General features: G+C 37.1%; 1 protein-coding gene across 2 annotated transcripts in view; it reads left to right on the plus strand.

Annotated features, from left to right (window-relative positions):
• Positions 1-23,951, plus strand: part of ERCC8 (ERCC excision repair 8, CSA ubiquitin ligase complex subunit) — a 76,927-nt gene that overhangs the window by 40,471 nt on the left and 12,505 nt on the right. For both annotated transcript variants that reach the window (XM_001381251.3, XM_007486372.2), the window contains one exon: positions 6,196-6,279. In XM_001381251.3, coding sequence (XP_001381288.1) covers positions 6,196-6,279 — 84 coding nt within the window. The remainder of the gene's footprint in view (positions 1-6,195; positions 6,280-23,951) is intronic.

Raw genomic sequence — 23,951 nt, forward strand, 5'->3', positions numbered from 1 at the left:
ATAGATTCTCTTGTGACTTATGAAGAGGAATATAGTTATAAAAATATAAAATAAGTGCGTGATATCCTGTATCTTAACTCCGAACCCTGACTTTATTCCTTTGTATAAACTGTACCCCTTCTTACCCTGCCTTTTGAAATCTCTAACTTCTTTCAAATCTTGGCTCAGGGACCATATTCTACACAAATTCTTTCCTTATTCCCCCAGTATTTTGCTTTCTATTCCACCCAGGCTCCCAAAATTACCTTTCATTTATATTTTGAGGAGAGGCAGCTTGACATAGTAGAGAGATGGATATCTTGCCTCTGGATCTAGACGAGCTGGATTTGAATCTTACCTCTGTTCTCTATTGTCTTTGTGATGCTGAGCAAAGACCTCAACCTCCTACCACCAGGGGACACTCTAAGACTCCTAGGTTGCAAATCAGGTGCCAGTATGTATAAGCTGAGGGTATTTCTCATTGGGACTTCACTGGGACAAGAAGGTCTGGTATAAGTAACTTATGTATTTTATATTTATTTATCTGAGTACATTTTGTTTCCTCCCATTAGAACATGAAGTCTTTGAGGGTAGACATTGTGTCATTTTTGCTTTTGTATACCTGGAGCCTAGAATTGTGTCTGGCAGCTGTTGTTGTTCAGTTGTTTCCACTCACATCTAAATCTTCATTACTGTTTTGGGGATTGTCTTGGCAAAGATACTGGAGTGGTTTGACTTTTCCTTTCCTAGATCATTTTACAGATAAGGAAACTGAGCCAGAAAGAGTTAATTGACTTATCCAGAGTCATACAACTAGTAAGTGTCTGAGGCCAGTTTGGACTCAGGTGAATCTTCCTGAGTCAAAGCACAGCACTCTATCCACTGCACTACCTAACTGCTCACGTTTTAATATATAGTGTAAAGATTAAAATTAACACACAATATTCCAAGTATTATATTTAATACTATCAAAACAAATTTAGATCAAAGAGATAGTAAAAAAAAAAACAGAGAAACCTAGCCAGCAACTCCCTTCCTCCACGCTGGTCCAGCCAGAGAGAGAGCTAGCATGGTCAAAACCAAAATTAAAAATCTCAGTCGACGTAAAATGACGCACAGCAGGAAAGGGAAAAGGGAATTTGGGGAGACGTAGTTTGGAGGTCAAGATTCTAAATCAACACACTCACCCCCGTGATCCTTTGGAAGACTAGTCTCCCCAATGGATCATGAAAACCTAACTAACTTATAATTTGAATTAGAGGTATATACAAATATTGCAGTTTTTAAAGGGAAATTATGATAATTTGGGGATAAGAGGAAAATAAAAGAGAAAAGGAACAAAACCAAAAATAGGTACATTGACAAAAAGTCAAATGGGGGCAGTCCCTTTTGGCATAATAGTGTACATTCAAAACAAAAGCATTCAACTCCCACAAAATTCAAATTTGCCATATCTCAAAGTTCAATCTGGATCTTCTGGTGCAACATGTGGTCTCAGTAGGCACCTTCACAGCGCCTTCTAGATTCTAGGAGGTAGTCTCTTCTGAATTAGGCTCAGATTCACATCAAAGTTCACAACAATAACAAAGTCCCCACCTGAGGAAAATAATAATACCCCCCGCCCCGAGGAGTACACAGGGATACATGTTTGAGTCATAAGGCATATGAATCAAGTATCAAAAATATCGAAGAAGTCAATGAAATTTTAAAAATAACCTCTGAGTGAAGTATAGAATATAAAAAGAAAACTTAAAAAAAAATTCTGGGAAGAAGGAAAAAATGAAAAAAATTATAAATCACAACAGGTTCTTGTGGTGATCCATGTCCCATAAGCATGTAATAATACTCCCTAACCCAATTTAGCAGTCTGGACTGCAGTAAGTTGCCACATCATGAGAGAGAGTAGAAGAAGAGACTAGATCTCCAGACAAATGTGAAATAGAATTCTCCGGTTCAATCCTTTTCTTTGGTTTTTCAGGATGGTGGAGCCAGAACAATCCATGTTATATACTTGATATAGAGTGTGGTATAAAGAAGTCCTACATTTAACACATGTTAAATAGCCACAGCCTCAAGTCTCACACAATGATCATGTCATTGTGCTTTTAGTGTAGGATGTCATCAATCTCCGTAGAACTGACTTGTCTCTTTTACCTTTTTGTGCTCATTTGGCACATTGCAGGTCAAGTTCTATACTCCTTTGTGGTCCTTTCATCCTTGAATTAGACATAGTCATCAAGCAAAAGTCTCATAATATTTAAATAACTAGTGGCAGATTGCCATAGTTCAAAGCCTTTTTGAGTATGCTTTTATATGCTAGGTAAACAGACATCTTAGCTTATTCTATTGCAAAAAGTAAGAATAGTTTAAAAAAAAACCTTTTCAATACTAGTAATGTGATTCAAAGGCAAACAATGAGAAAAGAAGAAAAAAAATCAAATACTGTATATAAGATTAAAATTTAGGGGGAGACTGATAGAGGTAGAAATGAGTATCTCTCTGCAAGGAGTATGATATTTTTAGAGGTTTATTAAAGATTAAAATATAAAGAAAACACAAGTAAGAAAAGCACGTGTCTAGGCCCAGAGAGCCTATTCATGACCACTCACATCTTGCCTGCTGGGTGGAGAGCCGCATGTGCTCCGAAGAGGAAGTAAAAAGAGCCCAGAGCCTATTCACAACCAGGTTAAATACCCCATCTCGCTCTCGGCCCAGGTGAGAATTCAGTGATATTACAAAGCATTCTGGGGAAGTGGAGCAAGGACTTCTGGGGATTGAAGTCCTGGATTCAAGTCTATTTTTACATATGACAGACATAGGAAGAAAACAAAGTGTTAAAATTGTGTATATTTCACAATTACAGAGGTAAAGTACAGAGGCTAGTTTTCAAAAAATAAGATTCATTTCCTCTTTGACTTACCATGATCCGCAGTGTCAGTGCAAATGAGATAGACAAAGCAATAATACATTCAAGAAAATACAAAAAAAAAATTAGAAAAGGCACAAAATGTTACAAAAGACATATCAGGTCAGTATAGGTCCCTAATATAGATTTTCTTCTTTGAGATAGTATATGTTTTGCCCTATAAGGCAATTTGTGGAAGTACAAGGATCAACCAAATAAAGTGCAACAAAATAGTACAAATCCAGCAATAAATAAGTCTTTTCACATTCAATGGTCAAATACAATTTGTACAAGTAATTAATTATTCATCATCAGCAGAAGGTACTCATTTAACATGGCTACAATGAATCTATGTGTCCCTCTCTCCAATTTTTATGGCAGTTGGTATAGTTAGTAGGATCTGGAATGGTCTGTCATAAGCAGGTTCAGTCGACCCAGTACGCTTAAAATTCTTTATGTACACACCTGGGTTTAAATCATGAAGACAGAAATCTGTGGGGTTTGCTTGAACAGCGGCTCCAGAGTTATGGAGTTCTCACAATTTTGTTTATAATTGTCTAATATATGTATCAATGGTTGTATCCTCTCCTAACAATGAGCTATAGGCAGGAGTAAATGGTTTTGCCTGAATAGGTGGATGTACAAATAGCATCTCAAATGGTGAGGTGTGTAAATCACTCTAGGTCTGCTTCTGAGATAAAATAGGGCCAGAGGTAGAATTTCAGGTCACTTTATTTACTTTTTTTAAACCCTTACCTTCCATCTTAGAATCAATACTGTGTATTGGCTCCAAAGCAGAAGAGTAGTAAGGGCTAGGCAATGGGGATTAAGTGACTTGCCCAGGGTCACACAGCTGGGAAGTGTCTGAGACCAGATTTGAACCTAGGACCTCCTGTCTTTAGGCCTGGCTCTCAATCCACTGAGCTACCCAGCTGCCCTTCAGGCAACTTTAAATGAGTCTCCATGCACAATTTTCCAATCATAGTTTTAAGTTCTTTATTCATTCGTTCAATTTGGCTGGAGCTCTGGGGATGATATGGTGTGTGAGATTTAGGAATTATCCCCAAACATAAATACGTTTGAGATAATACTGAATCAGTAAAATGAGTTCCTTTATCAGAATCAATATATGCTGGCAGGCCAAAATGAGGAATAATTTCTTTCAAAAGGACTTTGGCAGCAAAAACCACTGTGGCGTGAGCAGTAAAGATGTACAGTCATGTAAAGGTTCTCTGGAAGATGGCAAATCAGGGAGCAAGGTAGCAGGATTAAGAACTCCACAGCTTTTTAATGTGATATGTTCATTATTCAATAAAGTTATCTTATACTTAGTAATCCTCTGGTCAGTAAATGTCTGTGTCCTATGCCTTATGAATGACAGGAAAGCAACAAATATGGACCAGGACAATTAGAAGCAGCAGCAGGGCCCTGGGTTTGGCGTGGAGGCCGACAGAGAGCAGCGGTGGGCAGCGTGCACTGGGAAGGGGGCAAAAGCATGGGATGTGGCCTCTTGAGGAGAAACCAAGCCAGGAGTCTTTCGACTATGCAAGCTAGCAGAGGCTCTGCTTTCTCTGAATTCTAAGTCCCTTGTTAAATTGCCAAATATAAATATTAAAATTAATATATAATACTCCAAATATTATATTTAATACCATTTCTTAAAATCAAGTTAGAGCACAGGGAAAGTAAAAACAAACAAAAAAAACACAAACCTAGCCAGCAATTCCCTTCCTCCATGCTGGTTCAGCCAAAGAGAGAGCTGGCATGATCAAAACCAAAACTATAAATCTCAATCCACATAAAATGACACAGAACAGAAAAGGGAATTATAGGAGATATAGTTCGGGAGACAAGATTCTAAATCAATACAACAGCAAAGCTGGTAAAGATAGAAAAACTATACTCTGTTCTTTTAAAAGCTATTTCTCTCATGTTACTATAATTTCTGACTAGTAGTCTATCTAATGTGCATTAATTTGATGTTTGCCTCTTATGGTAATTAAAACCCGAGTCAAAGAAGAAGAGAAAGTGATTTTCACATGAGATTCATAATGTTTCCCTTTTTTATAAAAGGAAGATCACTATTTTTCTGCAGAACCTAGTAATATTAACAAAAATAAATGGAGTAAAAGGTATTTTGAAGAAGTATATAATTCATTGTAAGTAAAATAACTTTTTCACAGATAGTAGGACTATTGTCTTAAGAATTCTGCACTTTAGAGTGCTAATATGCTGCTAAAGAAAAGCTGTTGAAGTGGGAATGCAGATTAAAGCATACTGTTTTTCACTTTGGTTTCTTTGTCTTTTTATTTGGGGGGTTTGGTTTTATATGAGTATTCTCTCACAGCAGTATCCAATATGATCCACATATGAGATCAAATTGCTTACTATCCTGGGAATGGGGAGGGAAAGGAGGAAGATAATTTAAAGTTTATAATTTCAGAAAATGTGTGTTGACAGCAACACAATGATCCAGGACAATTCTGAGAGACTTATGACAAAGAATACTATCCACCTCCAGAGAAACAACTATTGGAGTCAGAATACAGATGAAAGCATATGATTTTTCAATTGTTTGCTTGCGTTTATGCTTTGGGGTTTGGGTTTTATAAGATTACTCACAAAAATGAACAATATGGAAATATGTTTTGCATGATAATATGTGTATAACCTAGATGGAATCATCTACCAACACCAGGAAGGAGGAAGGAATGAAGGGAGGGAGATGTTTGATCATATAACGTAGAAAAACTTTTGTGGAAATTTATTATATATAATTGGTAAAACAAAACTAAAATATAGAATTTAAAAAAGATTAAAGAAAAAAGAAAATATATGTTGAAAACTGTTATTACATCTAATTGGGAAAATAAAAAATTTTAGTTTTATTTTTATTATCATGTAAAACACACTTCCATATTGGTCATTGTTGTAAGAGCATACTAACACCCCCAAATATAAAAATAAAATAAAACTGTAAGTACACTGATATGAAAGATATTATGCTTTGATCTGCATCATCCAACTCCAACTGTTCTTTCTCTTGAGGTGGATAGCATTCCCCATCATAAGTTTTTAAGGATTGTCCCAGATCAGTGCATTGCTGAGAGTACTCAAGTTTTCACAGTTGAACATCGCCCAGTATTGCTGTTACTGTGTACAATGTTCTCTCAGTTCTGCTTGAAATTAAAACATTTATTTAAAAAAATAAGAACTCTGCATTTTAAAAACATGAGGAGATGCTAGTCAATTTCCGATTCATTCCAAAATTAAACATTCTTTGCTGTCACATCTTTGTATCTGTATCCTAGGAACTTTATAGTGGTAGCAGAGATTGCAATATTCTTGCCTGGGTGCCAGCTTTACGTGAACCTCTCCCTGATGAAGATGATGAGGTAAGTATAGTTTTTACAAATTCTAAATTTTAAATGGTAAAGAATTAGGTAGACAAATTTTATTATTTTGTTTTTCATAAATCTTTTATATGAATTTTATACATATCTGTTTTTTAAAAAATTTTTTAATATTTTTCCACGGTTACATGAATGATATTTTTTCCCTCCCTCCTCTCAGAGACAAGAAGCAATTCTACTGGGTTATACATGTATTATCATTCAATACTTATTTCCATATTATTCATTTACGTAATAATCTTTTAAAAACCAAAACCCCAAATCCTCTATCCATTCAAAGAAGTGATAAAGCATATGTTTTTCTTCTGTTTCTACTCCCATAGTTCTATCTCTTGACTTGGATAGTGTGAATTTTATATATTGAATAAAGAGTTAACCTCCAAGTGAGGACTTTTTCTCCCATTTGAATTTATTTAGTCAATTTACAATAATCACATTGTTTCCCTCCCTCCCTTTCACCCACCCTCCCAACAGCCAAAACACAATTTAGTTGGGTATTACTTATGTCTTTGATCAGAACCTATTTCTATGTTGTTGTTAGCACTAGGGTGTTCATTTAGAGTCTACATCCCCAACCATATCCCTTGGACACATGTGATCAAGCAGTTGTTTTTCTTTGGTGTTTTTACTCCCACGGTGTTTGCTCTGGATGTGGATAGTGGTTTTTCTAGTAGATTCCTCCAGGTTGTTCAGGGTAACTGCATTGCCACTAATGGAGAAGTCCATTACATTCGATTGTACCACAGTGTATCAGTCTCTGTGTACAATGTTCCCCTGTTTCCACTCCTCTCACTCTGCATCAATTTCTGGAGGTTGTTCCAGTCCCCATGGAATTCCTCCACTTTATTATTTCTTTGAGCGCAATAGTATTCCACCACCAACATATACCACAATTTGTTCAGCCATTCCCCAAATGATGGGCATCTCCTCATTTTCCAATATTTTACCACCACAAAAAGAGCAGCTATGAATATTTTTGTACATGTCTTTTTCCTTATTATCTCTTTGGGGTACAAACCCAACATTGCTATGGCTGGATCAAAGGGCAGTCTTTTAGTGCCCTTTGGGCATAGTTCCAAATTGCCCTCCAGAATGATTGGATCAATTCACAACTCCACCAGCAATTCATTAATGTCCCAACTTGGCCACATCCCCTCCAGCATTTATTACTTTCCTTTGCTGTCATGTTGAACAATCTGCTAGGTGTAAAGTTCTCAGTGTTGTTTTGATTTGCATTTCTCTGATAATAAGAGATTTAGAACACATTTTCATATGCTTATTATTAGTTTTGATTTATTTACCTGAAAATTGCCTATTCATGTCCCTTGCCCATTTATCAATTGGAGAGTGGCTTGATTTTTTGTACAACTGGTTTAGCTCTTCATAAATTTGAGTAATTAGACCTTTGTCAGAGGTTTTTGTAATGAAGATTGTTTCCCAATTTGTTGCTTCCCTTCTAATTTTGGGTGCATTAGTTTTGTTTGTATAAAACCTTTTTAATTTGATGTAATCAAAATTATTGATTTTATATTTTGTGGTTTTTTTCTAGCTCTTGCTTGGTTTTAAAGTCTTTCCTTTCCCAAAGATCTGACAAGTATACTATTCTGTGTTCGCCTAATTTCCTTATAGTTTCCTTCTTTATATTCAGGTCATTCACTCATTCTGAGTTTATCTTGGTGTAGGGTGTGAGATGTTGATCCAAACCCAATCTCTCCCATACTGTCTTCCAATTTTCCCAGCAGTTTTTATCAAATAGTGGGTTATGGTCCCACAAACTGGGATCATTGGGCTTATCATATGCTGTCTTGCTGAGGTCATTTACCCCAAGTATATTCTACTGATCCTCCTTTCTGTCTCTTAGCTAGTACCAAATTGTTTTGATAACCACTGCTTTATAGTATAATGTGAGATCTGGGACTGCAAGTCCTCCTTCCTTTGCATTTTTTTTTCATGATTTCCCTGGATATCCTTGATTTTTCTTCCAAATGAATTTTGTTATGTTTTTTTCTAATTCAGTATAAATGTTTTTTGGTAGTTCAATGGGTATGGCACTAAATAAGTAAATTAATTTGGGTAGGATTGTCATTTTTATTATGTGAGCTCGTCCCACCCATGAGCAATTAATGTTTTTCCAATTGTTTAGATCTAGTTTTAATTGTGGGGAGAATGTTTTGTAGTTGTGTTCATGTAGTTCCTGTGTTTGTCTTGGCAGATAGATTCCTAAGTATTTTATATTGTCTAGGGTGACTTTAAATGGAATTTCTGTTTCTAATTCTCGCTGCTGAGATGGGAGAAGATATATAGAAATGCTGATGACTTATGCGGGTTTATTTTGCATCTTGCAACTTTGCTAAAATTGCTGATTGTTTTAACTAGCTTTTTGGTTGATTCTCTAGGATTCTTTAAGTAAACCATCATATCAGCTGCAAAGAGTGATAGTTTAGTCTCCTCATTACCAATTTTAATACCTTCAATTTCTTTTTCTTCTCTAATCACTACTGCTAGTGTTTCTAGTACAATGTTAAATAATAGAGGTGATAATGGGCATCCTTGTTTCACTCCTGCTCTTATTGGGAAGTCTTCTAGTTTATCCCCATTGCAGATGATATTAGCTGATGGTTTTAGATATATACTGTTTATTATTTTTAGGAAAGGCCCTTCTATTCCTATACTATCAAATGTTTTCAGTAGGAATGAGTGTGACATTTTATCAAAGGCTTTTTCTGCATCTATTGAGATAATAATGTGATTTTTGTCAGTTTGCTTATTAATATGGTCAATTATGCAGATGGTTTTCCTAATAATGAACCATCCTTGCATTCCTCGTATAAATCCTACCTGGTCATAGTGAATAACCCTTGTTATGACTTGCTAGAGTCTTTTTGCTAGTATCCTATTTAAGATTTTTGCATCTATATTCATTAAGGAGATTGGTCTATAGTTTTCTTTCTCTGTTTTTGACCTGCCTGGATTTGGGATCAGTACCATGTTTGTGTCGTAAAATGAATTTGGTAGAACTCCTTCTTGGCTTATTCTGTCAAATAGTTTGTATACTATTGGGATTAGTTGTTCTTTGAAAGTTTGAGAGAATTTATTTGTGAATCAATCTGGACCTGGGGATTTTAAGTTAGGGAGTTCTTTGATGGCTTCTTCAATTTCTTTTTCTGATATGGGGTTGTTTAGGTAATCAATTTCTTCCTCTGTTAGTCTAGGCAGTTTATATTTTTGTAAATACATACATATTACCATATTGCTATAATTGTTGCCATATAATTGGGATAATAGTTTTTAATGATTGCCTTAATTTCCTCTTCCTTAGAGGTGAGGTCTCCCTTCCTTCTTGGATTCTGTCAATTTGATTTTCTTCTTTCCTTTTTTTAATTAGACTGACCAGTACTTTGACTGTTTTATTTGTTTGTTCAAAGTACCAGCTTCTAGTCTTATTTATTAAATCAATAGTTCTTTGACTCAATTTTATTAATTTCTCCTTTGATTTTTAGGATCTCTAATTTAGTCTTCATCTGAGGATTTTTAATTTGTTTACTTTCTAGTTTTTTAAATTTGCATGTCTAATTCATTTACCTCTGCACTTCTTAATTTGTTAATATATGATCTCAAAGATATAAATTTTCCCCTGAGTACTGCTTTAGTTGCATCCCATAGGTTTTGAAAGGATATCTCATCATTGTCAATCTCTTTAGTGAAGTTATTAATTGTTTCTACAATTTGCTCTTTAACTGACCTGTTTTGGAGAATTGTATTGTTTAGTTTCCAATTAATTTTTGATTTACCTCTTCATGTACCCTTACTAATTATTATTTTCATTGCATTGTGATCTGAGAAGGCTGCATTTATTATTTCTGCTCTTTTGCACTTGTTTGCAATGTTTTTATGCTCTAATACATGGTCAATTTTTGTGAATGTACCATGTGCTGCTGAAAAGAAGGTGTATTCCTTTTTGTCCCTATTAATTTTTCTCCACATATCTACTAATTCTAATTTTTCTATGATTTCATTCACTTCTCTTACAAATTTCTTATTTATTTTTTGGTTTGATTTATCTAGTTCTGATAGAGGAAGGTTCAGGTCTCCCACTAGTATAGTTTTTCTATCTATTTCATCCTTGAGCTCCACTAGTTTCTCCTTTACAAATTTGGATGCTATGCCATTTGGTGCATACATGTTGAGTACTGATATTTCCTCATTGTCTATACTGCCTTTTATCAGGATGTAGTTACCTTACCTATCTCTTTTAACTAGATTTATTTTTACTTTGGCTTTGTCAGATATCATGATTGCGACTCCTGCCTTCTTTTTATCAGTTGATGCCCAATAGATTTGACTCCATCCTCTTACTTTCACCCTATGCATATCTACCTTCCTCATGTGTGTTTCTTACAGACAGCATATGGTAGGATTTTGGATTCTAATCCACTCTGGTATTCGCTTGCATTTTATGGTTGAGTTCATTCCATTCACATTCAGAGTTATGATTAATACCTGCGTATTTCCCAGCATTTTGATTTCTACTTCTTGTCCTGCCTTTTCTTCTTTCATTGTTTCCTTCTACACCAATGTTTGTTTTTAATCAGTCCCCCTAGGACCCACCCTTATTTTACTTTCCTTTCTACCCCCCTCCCTTCTTGTTCCCCCACTTATTTTCCCTGTAGTCTTTATAAACTACCCCCCACCCTCTCCCTCCCTTATACTGCTTCCCTCCCCACCAGTCCTTTTGTTACCCTTCTACTCCCCTATAAGGCGCAAATCTATTCTCTGCCCCAATGGATTGGATTTTTCTTCCCTCTTTGGGTCAATTTCAATGCACATAAGTGTTGAGTATTTCCTATCTCCAACCTCTTTACCCTTCTAGTGTAATGATGTTCTCCCCCCTCCCACCATGATCTTCTTTGTGACATATAAATTTACCCTCATTTGTTTATTTTCCCATTTCTTTTAGTATTAACCTCTTTTTTTTAGCTCTAGTTGTATATACATATATGTGTGTATATATATATATGTATGTATATGTATTTATGCATGCATATATCTATATACCTATTTATGTCTTGTCCTTTCATCCTATACAGTTTGTCACTGTTCCCTCTAAGTATAATTCTTCTAGCTTCCCAGGTGATAGCAACAGTTTTTAAGAGTTACCAATGACCTCTTTTCTTATAGGGATGCATAATATTTTAACTTATTGAGTCTCTTTAAAAAAACAAAAAGGGGAGGCTTTTTTGTTTCTTTTGTTTTGTTTTACTTTTCCCCCTCTTTTTTAAATTACCTTTTGATGATTCTCTTGAGTTCTGTGCTTGGGCATCGAATTTTCTGTTCAGTTCTGGTCTTTTCTGGACAAATTCTTGGAATTCTTCTATTTTATTGAATGACCATACTTTCCCCTATAAGAATATAGTCAGTTTTGCTGGGTAGTTGATTCTTGGTCTTAGACCTAGTGTCTTTGCTTTCCAGAATATCATATTCCATGCCTTTCGGTCCTTCAGTATGGATGCAGCCAGATCCTGTGTTATACTCACTGTGGTTCCATGGTATCTGAATGACTTCTTCTTGGCAGCTTGTAATATCTTTTCCTTGGTCTGATAGTTCTTGAGTTTGGCTGTAACATTTCTGGGTGTTGTCAGTTGGGAATTAATAACAGGAGGTGATCTGTGGATTCTTTCAATCTCCACTTTTCCCTCTTGTTCCAGAATATCAGGGCAGTTTTCTTGAATAATTTCATGTAGTAGTATGTCCTGGATTTTTCTTTTGTCATGGTCTTCTGGTAGACCAATGATTCTTACATTGTCTCTCCTCGAACAATTTTCTAAATCCTGTTTTGTGAATGAGATGCTTCATATTTTCCTCAATTTTCTCATTCTTTTGTTTTTGTTTTATAGTGTCCTGCTGCCTTGTGAGGTCACTTAATTCTAGTTGTTGTATACTGGTTCTTAAAGACTGGGTTTCATCCCTGGGTTTTTGGTCATCCTTCTCCTTCTAGTCTGATTTTCTTGGGAGGTCATCTTTCATTCTCTTTACCTATCTCTCATCTCCTTCACCTCATTTTTCATCTTCTTTGCCTCACCTTTATCTCCTTTGCCTCATTTTCAAGCTGGTTGATTTTGGCTTTCAAGACACTATTTTCTGTTTCCAGATGACTTATCTTAGTTTTTAAATTCTTGTCCCAATTGCCTTCAGCCGCTCTTAATTGTATTTTGAATTGCATTTTGAGTTCTTCCAAAGCCTGTGTCCAGTTCACTGGGGTTTCCGTTTTATTACTTGCCTCCTCCTGTGTATTGTTTGTTCTTGGTTCGTTGCCTATGCAGAAGCTGTTAATTGTAATTTCTTTCTTCTTTTTCTGTTGTTTGCTCATATTTACCCCTCCTTTGCTCCCCATATTTGTCTGTGCTTTTGCACCTCTCATTTTTTTGGATTTGGGGCTTTCTGTCAGTCTCCCCTCTTGGAGCTTTGTCAGATCTCTCAGTGCATTCTCTGGGGAAGGTGTGTTGAAGTTTGCCCTTCCCTGTGCTCTGGAGGCTTTTGATTGGATTAAAGACCATCAATCAGTGAGGCAGGGGTGTTGCAGCCTAGGCTTTCCTGAGTTCTGAAGACATTTCATGGGATTAAGTTCAACTGGGTTGTGCTAGGTGTGCTCTGGGGCCAAAAACCTCCTGGAAGGCTGGAGAAGTATGGAAGATTTCCACAGCTCTGACCAGGCTGCCAGCTCCCTCTCCAGCTCCTTCCCCGCCATCTGTGCTCGATGCTCCAAGCCCGCAAGGTACACCCTCCAGACTAGCGTGTTTGCCTGCCCAGAGGTTCCCACTGCCGCTGGAGGCCCATTGCTCTACGTGGGGCGGGAGGTGGGGGGGGATGGATTCTGGGACCTTCCTTCTGCCTTCCCCTTAAACTTGAGTGTTCTTGGATTCCGACTTTTGGGGGGTGGGGTGTACCTTTTGAGTTGAGTCCAGCAGGAGGGTTCCTTGGCTGTGTCTTGTTGTTAGGTTTGATTTTCAGTCCCCTTGGAGCATTCAGTTTGTGATCAGTAAGGAAGGGTATTCAGAGGTCTGAAATGCTCTTTCTACGTGTCCATCTTGACTCCGCGTCCCCAAGTGAGGACTTCTTAAGTATGAATCCCAAAGGTAACCCATATAGGTTTTGTCACCTCTGGGCAAGGTACTTTAACTCTCAGTGCAAAACTATTAACTTGCATTGGTAAAGGTTGTTTTCTTACCTTAAAGTTCTTCATGGCAATAAAATCACAGGTCCATGACTTATCACCACATAATTCAAAATTACTTAACTGATAGGGACTCAGAGTACTAAGTATACATTTATAATCTTCATAGTTGTAGGATATATTAGAAGCTAAATGAAAAGTCATGGGATGAATTAATCACTAGAGAAAGAATATTTTACTTTGGCATATCAGGCTTAAGTTAGTAGTCATTGCCTATTCCAATTCAAACAAAAAATATGTATTTAATTCTATGAAGCACTATGTTTACTGTTTGCTTCCCATTCCTAGAGTGCCCCATCCCAAAGCAGCAGCTTCTTTTAGATTCCTTGGTGTGTCCTACTATTATTTGTTGTTAACTGATGTCCATCTTCATGACCCTATGAACCAAAGCTATCTATAATGTTTTCTTGGAAAGGATGCTGGAGTGGTTTCCTTCTCCAATAGATCCTTTTGTCAGGCAAAGGTTCACACAGTTAGGAAGTCTCTTGTAATAATTGAATTAATATTTCTACCCAGATATATATTTTATAAAGTTTATTACAAAGGGTAGACAATCATAGTTTTAAATATCATCATTCCTCTAAGTAACCTGAGTATGTTTTGTCTAGCCTGCAAGTATCTTTCTCTTTCCCCCTTACTTGCCTCCTCTCTTCCCATGTCCCTTCTTCATTCTCTTCTCCACCCCAAACCTAAAGCCTTGACTTTTATTGATGTAAAGCATGTACACCAACACAAAGCCTGGTGCAACTGTGTTATGTGAGGAATGTTGATGGACAGGTCATGCTACTGGGGGGGGGGGGGAATGAACTTCCTTGACATCTATCCCCCTGTGATCCTTTGGGAGATCAATCTCCCCAATGGATCATTTAAATATAACTATATTATAACTCTAAATACCTTCTAGCTAAAAGTACGTACAATATTGCATTTTTCTAAGAGGGAGTTACAGTAGAGATGGGAGTAAAATACAAAAACTGATAGACACATTGACAAAATGCCAATTAGGGAGCAGTCCCCTTTGGCATAAGAGTTTACATTCAGAATAAGTATGTTCAACCCCCTTCAGTTCAGTTCTTTATATCCCAAAGTTCATTCTGGATCTTTTGATGCAGTATGTGGTTTCTTCAGGCATCTTTACAGCATCTTCTCCAAAGGGATCCTCTTTCTTGATTTTGGTTATTGGCAGGTTTCTTTTCCTGATATTTCTCCAAAAAAATTTAAATCTTGGATTTTAAGATAATTATACAATCCCCCCCTTAGGAAGATGTTGACCAACACCAGAATCACACTGGGATACATGAATGAGTTATGAGGTATATGAAACAATTGTCAAAACAAAAAACAAAAACAAACCACCCAAAAATAATTTTAAAAATCCAAATTAAAGAATAAATATTAAATTCTGTATAAAAATAAGAAATATAGAAATAAAAAAATTAAAATCCTACATGTATAAAATTTTGTGTTAAAAAAAAAAAAAACCTGTAACCGGTTCTTGAATCCCATTTGCCTCCAGGAGTACAGAAAATTGCCAAACTATAAAAGAGAAAGGACTAAGTTTCAGCAGCTAATGGGAAAAAAATCATTCCCTGGTTTGATTGTACCTTCACTGTCAGAGACAGGGGAAGCCAGGATGATAGCCAAACTGAGGTACTTGACTCAGAATGTTACACATGACGTGTGGTACAAGGAATCCTGAATCTTAACATATGTCAAGTGCTGCAACCTCAATTCAGACACTATGTTCAAATCCTTTCCCATTGGCATAGAAGTTCAACAACCCTCCCTGGATTGGATTTGGTCCTTTTTTGACCTTGTGCTACTTGGCACTGTATATTGGCTCTGTTGTTCCCTTCTCCTGGAATCAGACATAGTCATTTAAAAAAGCCCCATAACATTTGTCAATAGATGGCAGGTTTCCATTATCGAAGGCTTTGGGGCATGCATATTACTAGGACAAATAGATCTTGTAAACTTATACTGTAAACTTTATCCTTCAAGGCAAAAAACTTTAATACTGATTTCATGTACTTCAAGTATCACCAAGGATAGAAAAAAAGAAAGAGGAAAAATAATAAAATAACCTATTGCAAACATAAAGAGAAAAAACAATTAAAAAATCAAAATTTCACAGTTCATATTCCATGTGGCAATGTGTTAGTCAAGCAGAGACACAAGATGAAAAGTGCTCACTCAAAAATGAAATTTTTATTCCTCTTAACTTGGCCAGGATCCACAGTGTGAGTGTACGTAATTTTTTCACCAGGTAAAAGCATTTTAAAAACAGTAGTACAACTAATACAGATTCTAAGAAGTACCAAAATCCCCAAAATTTTAAGAGCCCCTTTTAGGACAATAGCAAACAAACCAACTATCATTAGGGTTTACATGACTTGCTGTGTGACATGTAAAAACCTATGAACACATGAATACTTGTCATGCTACTCAGGAGGGGAGGGAATGAACTTCCTTGACACACTCTGAGCCTAGATTTGAACTCATGTCTTCCTGACTCCAGGCCCTGTGCCCTTCAATCGCTGAGCCACAGTTGCTTCTTTTGTGTATCCTGTAGAACAGTGGATAATGTCCTGGATCTGCTGTCAGATCCAGGGTACAAATTCCAGCTCCATCTCTTTCTACCTGGATGATCTTGAGCTAGTTACATAACCTCTGTAGGTCTCGGTTTCCTCATCTGTGAAATGAGAGAAATGAAATAGAAGGCCTCCAAATTCCCTTCCATCTTTAAAGCTATGATTCTATGATCCTAACTTTGTTTAAGGCTCAGAGCAGATATCACCTACAGCTCAAAACCTGGCCAGTTGTTATTTCTGTCTCTTTCCACATCTTTTCTCTCCCTCTCTCTCCCTCTCTCTCTGTCCCCCCCCCCCCCAGTATAAAGAATACAGAGAATATAAGTTTCCACTGCATTTTTATTTTTTATTGACTTAAAAAGAACATTTGAATTAGTAGAGCATACTGTTGGGTCCAAGGTACAACAAAGGACTTCCTGTTCATCTATGAAAATTATACAAAATTTGTTGAAACATGTAATAGAGACATCCTAGTTTTACTATTTATTTAATATCAAGCAAATCATAAAATAGAGCAAAAAATATGTTTCCAAGGGTTCCAAGGAAAGATAAACTCCCATGCACTAAAATGTTTCAGAAGATACCCAGAAGGAATGGGAGATACTGAAGGATGAAATTTTTAATGAAGTAAATCATTCCAAAAAGAAGAAAAAAAAATCTGTATAAATAAGATGAATAATTCCAGTGAGAAAGGGAAAAGGGATTTATTTTAAAAGACTAATGAAACTAAGAACAACAAAAAGATTTTTAAATGTTTATTGACTAGGGGAAAGGTATGATAACAAATGACAACAGAAGGACAGCAAAGCGTTTAATCCTTATTTTATTTCTGTTTTCTCTGCAAATGAGAAGGACCTATGTCCGGAAATGGCAAAACACAAATGACCAACAGAGCCTTCATACCAGGATAACTGAGGAGATAATAAAAATGCACGCAGTTGCCTTTGAGAGAGAGAGAAAGAGAAAATACAAGCAATCAAGACACCTCTTGTTATTAAGAATCTAACCTTCTCAGGAGAGTTGGAAAGGGTTAACTGGTAACTAAGAAGGGAAGTAGAGCCCTCCTAGTTCTAGTTCTGAACAAGATAAAGCAAAAGGTCACCTATCAGAGCTCAGGGAGATTTCTAGGAGCATGGTCTATGGTTTCTGTGGGGAGAAAGTAGAGATGATGGCGCGTTTCCCCTGGTGACTGGGAAATTATGAATGGAGCTTTTGAAAACATGTTTTAAGAACATTCCTAACACTTAGACCTATCCAAAAGTGTCAAAAGATCTGCCTCAATAGTTAGAGAGTTCTCTCTCTTTATAGGTCATCAGGCAGAGGCTAGACAACTACTTGTTGGGTACATTATAAGGGGGAATCTCTTTTGGTCCTTTTTATGGGGATGGTCACTAGATCCCTTCTAACTCTCAGATTCTGTCATATGTGCTAGCAAAAGGTGTTTTTCACCGTCACAGAGAATGGTAGAAGGCCTCCACCATGGAGGCCAAATTAGACATAGATTTTCATTAAATAGTAAATACTCTCATTGCTTCTCTTTGCAGATGACATGATTATTAATCACAGTAAGCCCAAAAAATAGTAGAGCATCTTAAATAAGATCCATAATTACTCAAAAAAGGTTAGCCAAGTAGATGAATTCCTGTTGTCCAGGCTTAAAGTTAGTGTTTGAAGGACACCCATTAGTACTGAGGCTTTTGAAGCTGGGGACCACTGTCATTTCTGTCTTTATATTTTCAGCCTATAGCATAGTGCCTTGCATATACTACGCATTTAATAAATATTTATTGGATGAATTGAATGAATATGTAGTGCTATAGGGTGTACCATCTAGCAGAGAAGGAACAATTTTTATACAGATAACTAGGGCACAGAATGTGTTCATAGGTTTGTTGATCTATCATTACTCCACTAATATTTACAAATGAAGTGTTGTGAGTATGTGGAAGAGGGAAAGATTAATCCCTGACAGGAAAATCAAAAGAAGATTCTTAGATTTGGTATCCTAAATATAGATCAGAAAGGATTGTAAAGTTCATCTAGTTTCACCTCTTCGTTTTACAGATGAGGAAATTGAGGCTCAAGGAGACGAAGTTATCCAAGACTGCACAATGAGCAACAGAGCTAGAATTCAAACCTCTGCTCTTTGACTTTATATCCAGAATTCTTTTTGTTGCCCCACACTTGAAGGTCATGATAGTAAAACTAACCTTTGAAAGATGATATAAAGTAGGGGAGTAAATCATTGTGGAGAGAATAAAGAAAATGAATAATAGCATGGAAGAGGGAAAGTCTTTAGAACATATCAGGGAAAATTGAGGAGTCCAGCTTGTCAGGGATTTAGATTACAGTGGGAAATCAGGCCAGAAGGAAATAAAATGACCAATTGCCTTAAATACCATGCTGTTTAGACTTTATTTCATAAGTAATAGGGAACTTCTGGGCTAAGATGGCTGCAGAGTAGAAACAGGGGTCTTTTTCTTTTTACCACCAACTAATATAAATTGCCTGAAAAGGATAAAAATCAAAATCAGATGAGTTAAGGGGCTCTACTTTAGGGCTCAGCCTTGAAAGTAGGCAGAGTTTGGGCATTTCCATGCTATAAGGGGGTAAAATTACACCTACAAAAGCGAGAGTTGATCACCCCTTCCCCACTCCACCTATGGCACCAGAATCATAGAAAGCACAGCACAATCTCTAGGTTCTTGGTGGGGTTGACTGAAGACACTACAGACTTACTCCTGAGAGCATCAAGATTTGGGACCCCAGGAGGCTAAGGAATGCGGGACTTGGGCACAGAGATAAGGCAGAGAGGGGCTGTCCATAGCAGACACTGGAGACTATAAAATGGTCTCAGGGCAAAACCCACTCTGTTGCTTGCTACACAGAGAACCTGCCCTCCTCACTCAGACTACTGACTGGGAAGGAAAGGAAAAACTAGCACAGCAATGGCCACCAACATCCAAGAACTACAATCTTCAACCACCCAAAAATAAATAAATAAATAAAGAGAAGAAGAAGAAAAAGTTTGACCCTAGATAATTTCTGTGATGAAAAACAGAAGACTACAAAGGATACAGCAGAGGATAACAAACAAGCAAACACATCCAAACTTTCAAAAAATAATGGAAATTGGTCACAAGCTCTTAAGGAACTCAAATTTGAGTTTAATAATCAAATATGAAAGTTGGAGGAACAATGGGGGAAATGGAAGAAAGAAATGCAAGTAATTCAAAAGGAAAATAACAGTTGAAAAGACAGAATCTCCCACTTGGAAAAAGAAGTCCAGAAATCAAATGAAATAAAAAGCAAATTGGAGACCAGAATTGACCTGTTGGAAGCCATGAAAAGCAGAATAGATCAAACCAAAAAGGAAAATCAATTGATCATAGCTGAAAACCAGTCATTAAAGACTAGAATTCTGCAAGTAGAAGCTAATAATCACACAAGTCAGCAAGAATTAATAAAACAGAGGTGGAGTCAAGATGGCAACCTAGAAGCAGCAGAAGTTAAAGACCTCTGTATACCCTTCCTTACAGATCACAAACTGAATGCTCCTAGGGGACTGAAAATCAAACCTAACAACAAAACAGAGCCAATGAACCCTCCTGCTGGACTCAATTCAAAAGGTATACCCCCCAAGAGAGAGAGAGAGAGAGAGAGAGAGAGAGAGAGAGAGAGAGAGAGAGAGAGAGAATATAGTTAACTCAAACTCCTTCAGCTCAGGCTGAATGAGGCAGGAGTTCAAGGCCTTGGCTTTCCCCTGAGAGTCAAAGGAAAGGGGAGTCAGTCTTATCATTCACCATGTGACCGAAGCTGTCTGAAGGAGTTCCTCTAAGCTTGAGTTCCAGAATCGAACTGGAGCCCAGCCCTCTCTACAGGAAGTGACGAGAACTCCAAAGGCAGTTCTCTATATCACTTCCTGCTTCTCACTTGTGCCAATGGTGGCTCAAGCTTGGCTTAGGACAGCCCAGAGGACAGTCAGTTGTTTCTGATTTGTCATTAGCTAGCACATGCCAGTGTAGTGTGGTTTTGTACATTCCTGGGTGCTAGACTAAGCAAGATGGAGAAAATCTAAAAAAATCACAATCCCCTCTGATGATGATTGGGGGACTAGTCTCCCCAATTGATCACTAAACATAAGCATCCTGCACCCCCAAAATTTCTAACTGCAGGTGTATACAAAATTTTACCCTCTAAGAGGAAAATTACAATGGTTAGAGATAAGGGGGAAATAGAATACAGAGAGCCAGCAAAACCAATGTTTTGCTGTGTGCATTGACAAAAGCCAATTAGGGGGAAGTCCCCTTTGTCATAAGAGTGTACATTCAAAATAAATGTTCAATCAACCTTCAGTTCAATTAACCACACCCCAAGGTTCATTCTGGATCTTCCTGTAGTGTAGGGGGTTTAGGTATCTTTCTGCAAACAGTTCATTCTCTGGATTAAGGAGTTAGCAAGCTTCTTCTCTGAACATCTTTCTCGAACAAAAATTTAAATCTTGGATTTTATGAAAATACAATCCCCCCTGAAGAAGGTGTTGAAAAAACACCCAGTTCAGCTCAGGATGCAAGGTTTCATTATGGGGGTGTGAGTTAATTAAAAAAAAAATTATGGCACTTTGCTTAATGATGCTGTCTGATTCCAGGAAAAGAGAATACAAAAAGAGCCATTGCACAGTGCCACTTGAGCACAAGGTCAAAAAGACCAAACAATCCTGGTGGGATTGATGAAAGTTTTGAGCCATGACAAGAGGACTTGAACGTGTTTGGTGTTCGAGGTTGAGGCTATTTAACATGTGTTAAAGGCAGGTCTTCCTTGTTCCACATTCTACCAAGTATCTCAAATTTGGCTCCTACCTGTCTCCTATAATCTAGTCCCTTTTCTTTCTTTCATATTGTGGCAACTTTCTGTAGTCCTGGTTACTGACTGGGTAAATGCTTAATGCTTATATCATTTTAATTGGGCCTGATTCAAGGACCTGTTAAAGATTTATTTTTCCTTTACTTAGAATTTTTACACATAAGACTTTGATAGTTTATATTTTATCCAGAAATTATTTTTTTGATGTTTTTGATTTCTCTTGCCAATTGATTCATATACCTCATAACTCAGCCATGCATCCCTAAATGATCCCTGTGTTTTTGTTTTTCAAACACCCTCTTTGGGAGGGGGGGGTGTATAAATTATTATTTTAAATTGCAAAGTTTAAATTCCTTTTGAGAAGAATTTTAGGTTAGGAAACATGCTACCTCTTCCAATCCAGAAAGTGAACTGTTTGGAGAAAACACCATGAAGATGCCTCCACAGACCACATGCTGCACCAGAATATCTAGAATGAACTTTGGGATGTGGTGATTTGAACAGTGTGGGGTTTGAATGCATTTGTTTTGTATGTATACTCTTATGCCAAAGGGGACTGCCCCCTAATTGGCTTTTTGTCAATGCACCTAGCAATTATTGGTTTTGTTCTCTTTTCCTCTTATCCTCAAATGATTGTAATTTCAAAGTTGATATGTTTACAAGACCCATCAGAGAGACTAGTCTTCCTTGGGCCTCAGGGGGAATTGTAAAAATGGAGATTTTGAACTCTAGACTTCAATCCCTAGAAGTCCTTGGTATTTCCCAGAATTCTCTATAATCTCACCTGAGTCTCCACCTGGGTGATATCAAAATTAGTATTTAACTGGCAGTAACACCTCCCACACTCTCTTCTCTTCAATTGCAATGATGTAGGAAGTTAGTGATAATCTAAGCATGGGGATTTTAAATGGACTAATCAGCCATGGGCACATGGTTATTATTTTATATCCTCAATTTCTAATAATCCTTAATAAACCTCATAAAATATAATATTTTATTACTAGATAGTAATTTAACTTTTACACAACAGCCCTGGTGCACACTGAACCAGGGTCTCTGCTCCTAGCCTTTTGGACTGTGGGGGCCTCAGGCATAAAGTCACTTGAAGGGGCAGAGCTGGGAGACAGGTGCTATTAATCACTTCCATTTTATAATTGAGGAAACTGAGGCAGACAGAGTTTAAGTGGCTTGCCCAGGGTGATACAGTTACTAAGTGTCTAAGTCAAGATTTGAACTCAGCTCTTCCAGACTCCAGGTCCTGGACTCTATCCACTGAAACTCATTGAATCTAAAGCCCCTGTTTTATAGGTCCAGAGAGTTCAGGTGACTTGTCTGAGGTCATATAGGCATCAAATAATAAAGACAAGATTTGAACCTAGGTCCTTGAACTCCAAAAAAGCAATGATAGCACAATAACAACTAGCTCTCAACTAGCTAGTCCATTACATTTGATTGTACCACAGTGTATCAGTCTCTGTGTACAATCTTCTCCTGGTTCTGCATCAATTCCTGGAGGTCATTCTCGTTCCCATGGAATTCCTCCAATTTATTATTCCTTTGAGCACAATAATATTCTGTCACCAACATATACCATCATATAGCACTTTAAAGTGTACTGTAAGGATATTTTAGGATCATGACCTAATCTAAATTTAATTTTTGTTTGCCAGGGGATATCCCAAATAAAAATACCCAAGTCAGTTTGGAAATATATGGTGGTTTAATCAATATATAGGGAAAAAATCAAGGAGAAGAGAGAGGGAGAGGGTATAGGATTTCTCCTGCCTGGCCTGTGCCAGGGGGAGTTCAAAATCCTCCACCAAAAGGTTTCTGAAGAAGATTAGGGGCTTCTAAGTGGATAGTGTTTGGAAGGTAAAAGAAAAAGAATCAACGTAAAACTCCGAGAGATCTCAGAGAAGACGCCTCACCGAACTAGGTTACTAGGCTTCCTCCAGTATGGTATCAAGGAAAACTCACCACTAAAAACCGGACAGTAGCAGCCGCCACGCTAAGATGCCGTCATGCTTCAGCTAGCTGCCGCCAGCTACCTCTCCGCTGTCCAAGAGACCCAAGAGAGGAAGTGATGCCAAATATATAGACAATTTTACATCACTTTCCTGCATCTCACATGTACCAATAATATCTTAGGCTTGACTTAGGTCAGCCCAGGGGTCTGTCAGTTGTTTCTGATTTGTCATTTTCTAGCACATGTATGTCATAGGCCATCCTCCTAAATACTTAATCCTTAAGTATGGGTGTAGCCTGATTTTGTTAGACTAAGTAGGGTGGAGTAATCTAAAGTTCACAATTTCCTGACTTTTGTTAGACTAAGTAGGGTGGAGTAATCTAAAGTTCACAGTACAAAACACTTTATTTATGTTAACTTAGGTGACTTGCTCAGGGTCACACAGCTAGTAAATATATGAGGTAAGATTTGAACTCAGCTCTTCCTCAATCCAAGCCTGGTGCTCTATCCACTACTCCAGTGATCTTTGTACTTCACCCCTTCTCCCCCTCCCCCATTTATACCTGCTCTCATCTAGCCCTTTACTTCATCTTTTTAAATGCCATTTCAGCTTCTTCCCTCATAGTACATGTTATAGTCAGAGGTAGTCCATATGTGGTACATCTATTATCATTAAGGATGAAAATAACTTGTTATAGAAATACTTATCTATCCATTCCATGTTTCTTCTATTTCTCATCTTCTTGTTAGCTTTGAATGCTCTTAGAATGATGCAACCTCCTTTGTTAACAGTATGAACTTAAACATTTCAGTATATAAGGAATATATTATAACATATATGAATTGAATGAATGAATGAATGAATTGAATGAACATGAATAATATAAAGAAAAATCTGCATGAAATATAAATTAATTGTGTATTTTTTTTTACTTTATTGATGCTCTTTCTTTGTTTTGCATCTCTCGATGCCCATTAACGTACAACTTCCTATTTCACATCA

This window comes from Monodelphis domestica, chromosome 3 (assembly GCF_027887165.1).
Source record: "Monodelphis domestica isolate mMonDom1 chromosome 3, mMonDom1.pri, whole genome shotgun sequence".
In the NCBI taxonomy this organism is placed as follows: domain Eukaryota; kingdom Metazoa; phylum Chordata; class Mammalia; order Didelphimorphia; family Didelphidae; genus Monodelphis; species Monodelphis domestica.